The 5,864-nt window shown below is 42.8% G+C and overlaps 1 protein-coding gene across 1 annotated transcript; it reads right to left on the bottom strand.

Moving 5' to 3' along the window:
• Positions 1 to 1,666: 1,666 nt before the first annotated feature.
• On the bottom strand, positions 1,667 to 5,368 carry noxo1b (NADPH oxidase organizer 1b). The gene is made up of 8 exons (XM_085170599.1): positions 5,205 to 5,368; positions 5,021 to 5,101; positions 4,786 to 4,858; positions 4,360 to 4,543; positions 4,065 to 4,276; positions 3,850 to 3,960; positions 3,443 to 3,560; positions 1,667 to 3,295 (listed from the first exon to the last, which is right to left on the bottom strand). The coding sequence occupies exons 1-8, from the start codon at positions 5,280 to 5,282 to the stop codon at positions 2,620 to 2,622; spliced, it is 1,533 nt and encodes a 510-aa protein (XP_085026725.1). The 5' UTR covers positions 5,283 to 5,368; the 3' UTR covers positions 1,667 to 2,619.
• Positions 5,369 to 5,864: the final 496 nt, after the last annotated feature.

Below are 5,864 nucleotides of genomic sequence, written 5' to 3'. Positions count from 1 at the left end.
CAGTATTTTGCAAAAATCTTGAGCCATTCCTCATTTCTTTATATTTTCCTAATAAAACATCAAATAGGAGAAGCAATTTTTGTAAATACAGATTTTAAGGTGAAAACAAAGTCTATGTAATTGTAAGAGCTCTTCTTTGGATGTTGGTTGTTCCTTTTGGTTCCTGTTAAAATGATCCCACATTGCTTTAATAATGCTGAGGCTTCAGCCTTTTCTTATCGTTGTCCTTCCTTAAGAATGGCTTCCTGACAGCCAGCCTTCCACTGAGACATTCCCGATGAGTCTTTAGTGAACAGTGGATGGATCAACTGAAGGGCCTGATCTCAAGTCTCTTCTTCTGTCTGCTGTAGATCATTTTTTGTTTATTAGTTTGTTTGTTTTTACAGCTGCCATTTCTGTTGTGCCAGGTCTTTGGCTAATACCTCTTTGGGAATCAACTTGTTGGCGCCAAAATATATTTTTATGTCTGTTGAATGGTTTGACATTTTGGTATTTTTTCACAGATTCAGCTTAAGAAATAGGGCCAAATTGTATGTTTTGATCAAAGGGTGCTTAAAATTGGCGATCAGCTAAATTAGCCACTGAACACAACCCTGGTTCATCTCTTGAGTTAAGACCCTTTTTATGCTTGAATGTCCTTCACTCCATATAAAACAAATATGCAGGACTGTTTTTGTTTCCATTTGCACAATATTTCTAAAACTAGAAACATCCTGTCTTGGAATGATGCTGAAATGCTACTTGTGAAATGATCAGGACCCACGCAGCATTTGAGTGTCAGTCGTAGCACCTTTATTTTAAAACAGTGTTTTCCACTGCTTCGACACCTTATGCTCAAACAGGAAGCCAGCTTTCCAGCTCCTTCCCACAACACACACTGCTCCTTCCACACTAAAAAGGGTGAGAGTTCATTAGTTGCAGTCCCTCTCACCTGTCCACCACCCTGTGAGCTTACTGTACCACCCTTCCACTGCAGCAGAGCTAGGGACCGCAATCCCCGTCACACAACTTTATAAATGTATTATTTCTAGGCTGGACCATTGCAGTGCATTATTATCAGGCTGTCCTAAAACTCCCTGAAAAGCTTTCAGCTGATCCAAAATGTTGCAGCGTGACTGCTGACAGAGAATAAAATGAGAGAGCAAATTTCTCTTGAGTTTCCTTCATTGACTCCCTGTTAAATCCAGAATTGAATTTGAAATCCTTCTCCTCACATACAAGGTCTTGAATAATAAAGCCCCAGCTTATCTGGATCTGAAGATCCCTCTTCAGGGGAACCAGCTCCCAGTTTGGACACCCCTCTCTACTTATAACCCATAAGAGCCCAGAGACATTTTTATTGTCAGGGAAACTAAGTCAATGTTGAAACTTTAACAGGAACTTTCTTCAATATGTAAAGGGGCACCTATTTCACCGTGGGTTCTTAGAAGTTAATATTATGCTTCAAACTTTAGTTAGGACTGGGTCAGGCAACCCTGAATCCTCCCTTAGATAGCAATAGGTCAAGGCAGCTGGGGGCTTCCCATGATGCACTGTATATTTAATCAGTCATCAAATGAGACTGTGATCTGAGAAGTACAAGCCCGCATGGTTGCCCTTTTTGATTTTTTGCACTCAGAATCTTTTGACACCCAAATTTGTCAAACACACGAGAAACGAACAGACATCGGTGCACATTCAATTTTATTGACCTATTTTATGCAGGATATAAGGTACATCGTGAAGCAGCAGCACATTCATACAAGAGGCTGCTTTAAAAACAAACAAAAATGAAGAAAAAAACCCCACAAAAACAACACATCATGGCAGGAGACCCACAACCCCCCCCCCCCCCCCCCCCCGTTTCCCCGACAGCTTGTTTACCATGCCCATGACGTTTCAGTGCAGTCATTCAAAAGGCCTTTGCGTCAGCATTCAGTCTGTTCACTGATGCGTGCCTTGCTGCTCTTTTTTTTTTTTTTTTTGCAACAGCTGCTTCACATATATTAGTTTTTCAAATCTGTCAAGCACAAGCACTCCAGTGAATAAAGAGGAAATAATCATTTAACCATATTCACAATCTTTTACAATATTTTTGAACCCACAGCTGATTTGATTGATTTCTACATGTTAAAACAGCCATAAAGCCCCTGTACATTCACAACCGCTTCAAGGCCACCGAAATTTCCCCCAAACACCCTTCAAAGCTAGAAAACAAACTTTATTATTATTTCTTATTTATTTTTATTGTGACTATAGGTCACATACGTAGTCTTACTTACTGCTCCTCATAATGCTTCACTGAAGCTACATTAGTCTTATACTGACACTGAAATGTTCAAAATTAAGACGCTAAGCTCCATTTGATAAAATGGGAATTGTCTTGACATCATTTTATGAAATTTTAGTCTGCAGCTGCCTTGTCCAAGCTGCTTTCCCTTTAACCTTTCACATAAGAAGGAAGCAAGCAAAAAGTTAAGCAATGCCTCTTAAACTCATCTAAACGTGGCTTTGAACAAGTTACATTTTCTTCTTATAAACACATAATGAGTCTAAAAGGTTTGCAGAAACAAGTGAGTATCATTAAGAATACAACTTATTGTCGGATTTGTAATGTATAGCACTGGTGCCGTGGTTTCCTTAACGGCTGTGAATGGGCTCGGGCTGAATCTGGAGCCGAGCCTTGGTGGCCAGGGCTGCCTTGCGCGTCATGGTGGTGCAGCGGGTCAGGATCTCCTCTGTTTTGGGTCGGGGAGGTACCCTGGGGGCGACTGAGGCGTTGCTGCTGCCTTTGGACTTGACAGACCCAGAACTCTCTGAGCCGCTGTTGAAGCTGACGCCGTCTAAGAGGCTGGGATCGGGGCTGCTGCGCGAGCTGTCGGGCTGTTGCGAGGCTGCAGGGTGGTCTGCGTGGCTCTGCGCCTCCTCCCTCAGACTGGAGGACGAGTCGCTGCTTGAGGAGAATTCAGAGAGAATGGAATCAGAGCTGATTTGGCTCATGATGCTCGGGTGACTGTTTGAGGCTGGGGCTTCCCTCTCCTCCTCCCCCTGAGGCCAGGGATCGGAGAGGACATCAAGAGATCGAGCCTTGTGGAGACGTGCAGGCTCAAACATTTGTCTGGAGGGGCCAGAATTCTGGTGTAGGTCATCTTCTTCGTGGATACTAGGAGGGTAGGGAGCCTGGCGATCCCTGCTGGCTGTTGCCAGATTCAGAGAGGAGCTATGCAGCCTGTTGTGCAGCCCATAAAGGCCTGCCCTAGGGTTGTTGTATGGCTTCAGGTACATGGTTGGGATGTAGCCTACTCTGCCATTGAATCTGTAGAGAACAAAACATGATGTAATTCAAACCTGTTAAAAATAATTAAATTGTCTACAAACTGCTATACCCTTAAATCTGGACTTTCTAGTTTTCTAAGTAAAAGATGATAAGTTTATCATTTGCAAACAGACAAGACCGACATACCTAATGAGCCACCAGCCGTTGTCAGACTTCCTCAGCACCTCAACCACAGAGCCAATGGGCACGGAGATCTCATCAACCTTCTTAGACGTGTAACTTCTTACAGCACAGTACAGAGCACCTAAAAGTCACAGGCAAGAGAAAAAAAGCTTGAGCAACAAAGCAGAGCTGAAAAGTGGTCAATAAGTCACCTAAAATGCAAAAACAGCATCTAGATTTTTATTAAAAGAAAACATGCACTGATGAAAATGGCTGAAGACAGCTCCCTAGTGTTGGCTATTTGTAACAACAAGGCAAAACTTCATCAGCACATATGTGGAACCTGCTCACAGGCATGCTCATTCATGTTGTAAATGTGTATCCAGTGCGCTCTTTGAAGTGAAAGTTTCCAGCGCAACACAAGTACACACCTCTCAGCTGAAGCTCATCTTCATCGTCGTCGGCGTCTCCTTCCGACAGCTCCAGATACGGAGCGGGAAACCAAGCCAGGCGCTTATCTTCATTCTCCACAAGCCACCAGCCTGGAGATGAATTAAAAAAATTAGCATGAGACTCTCTTGTTTAGTAGAAAGATAAGATTCTATAATAATCTTCAATAAAAATGTGTAAATCTGAAAGCACTGACCTGCAGGGTCTTTGATCAGGACGTCCAGCTTCTCGTCCTTGGCCACCTTGAACGGGTGGTTCTTGGTGTCCTTTGTCTCATAGGCAGCCACGCAGTGGTATGTCTGGGTCACAAAAGGGTTAGTGATGCTGCCTCCATGGTGAAAGTGGTGGGCAGATCTGCCTCCTCCACCTGACTCGTCATTCTGATCATCAGAAAGCAACATCATGACACTGTATAGAAGAAAATTTATGTTACCAAAAATGGTCAAAGTTCTTATTTGCCCCTCACAGTTTCCACTGAGCTGGGAGCATACCTGTTCTTGGTGTAGTCTGGCTGCAGGTCATGGTCTTTGGGGGTGAAGAAGCGGGTGACCTCGATGCTCCGGGTCACGCTTTGGTCGCACTTCAGCAGTTTTTCGAGGTAGCTTTCCAAGAACTTCATCCGTCGGACTGACTTCTTGGAGCCTTTCTTTTGCACGCTGCTCCTCCTGGCCTTCCCTGGAAAGAAGATGAGACCAAAAAAACCCAAAAACTATCAAGACATGATTTGCAAAAAGAGCTAAATGACAGCTCCACTAGTGTTTTACTCAAATTCTGAGAGACCGAGCTGCTAAATTAACCCAGTTTTGGAGACATGCTTAACTAACTTTACTCGAACCTTCCTCTAGTTGGAAGAGGGCTTCTGAATTTCATCCGATTAACTCAACACACATCAACAACAGCAGGTGAATCAGTCTTACCTGTGAACTTTGGGATCATTCTGTCATCTTTCCGGAAAGGGTTCAGATGAGGAAATCTCCTTTTTAGTTGTTTCTGTTGAAAATTTAAAAAAATTAATTAAATACACATTTAGCCTCAATTATTTCAAAAGATCCAATACAAAGCAGCCAAGATCAGTCCCAATAGTAATAAATATAATAATAATAATAAGAAGAAGAACAGATGAGCTGATATATATATATTTTTGTTCCTTACATGAAATTCCTTGAAATCCTGGAATGATCTGTAGATAATAATTTCATTCTGGTCAGACCAGAGCACAGACAGCATGAACATCTGTGGAGGGGGATTAAAAAATCAAAATCAGCCCAAACTGTCAATTTTTACCCGTTTATTCATTTTATTGTATTTTTAAAGCTAATGTCTGGTCTTAGCTCACCTTGAGTTTCGGTGCGTCCCTGTGAACACCTCCAATGATGCGGGCGCTGAAAACAAAGCGGTGTTCGTCAGCCATCATTTGGCACTTCGCGTCTCAGATCAAAGGATGAGTAGCTGCTTCTTTTCTGACCTCAGGTATGCCGGTAAAACTCCCTCCGCTATTCTGTCTGCAAGGCGAGCCAACTGCTGCTTAATATACATTCAAGGTGCGGGGACGGGGCGGGGCGGGGGCGTGGTCTGAGAGGAAGGATGCCAGCATCCCAGCGCGTGAACAGAAACACGCGCTGGAAACAGAAAGTGTAAGAATCACAAACGGTGTAGGAGAATGCAGTGGAACCGGAAGCCCAAATGGAGTATGTGGTGCATGAAATGGGAATGAAAAGAAAGTCAAAACAGCCACTAAAAAAAGTTTATTTTTATTTTATTTTAAAAAAATGAGATGAGTGATATCATATCGGTGGATATGAAGGCATGATACAAATAGCTCACATATTTGAACTATTTTCATGTTTTTGCCCTTGAAGCAGGTTTATTGACAATATTATGATTATTATTACATTTCCAGCTGCTCCGCTCCCGTCTTCCTTATTCTTCCTGGAATCCTTTACATCCTCAGCTCTCATAATTACAACATTTTTGCACGTGCAGCCGCTTCACGTTT

This window comes from Neolamprologus multifasciatus, chromosome 8 (genome assembly GCF_963576455.1).
Source record: "Neolamprologus multifasciatus chromosome 8, fNeoMul1.2, whole genome shotgun sequence".
Taxonomy (NCBI): Eukaryota; Metazoa; Chordata; class Actinopteri; order Cichliformes; family Cichlidae; genus Neolamprologus; species Neolamprologus multifasciatus.
This window is presented reverse-complemented; position numbering and strand designations above follow the sequence as displayed.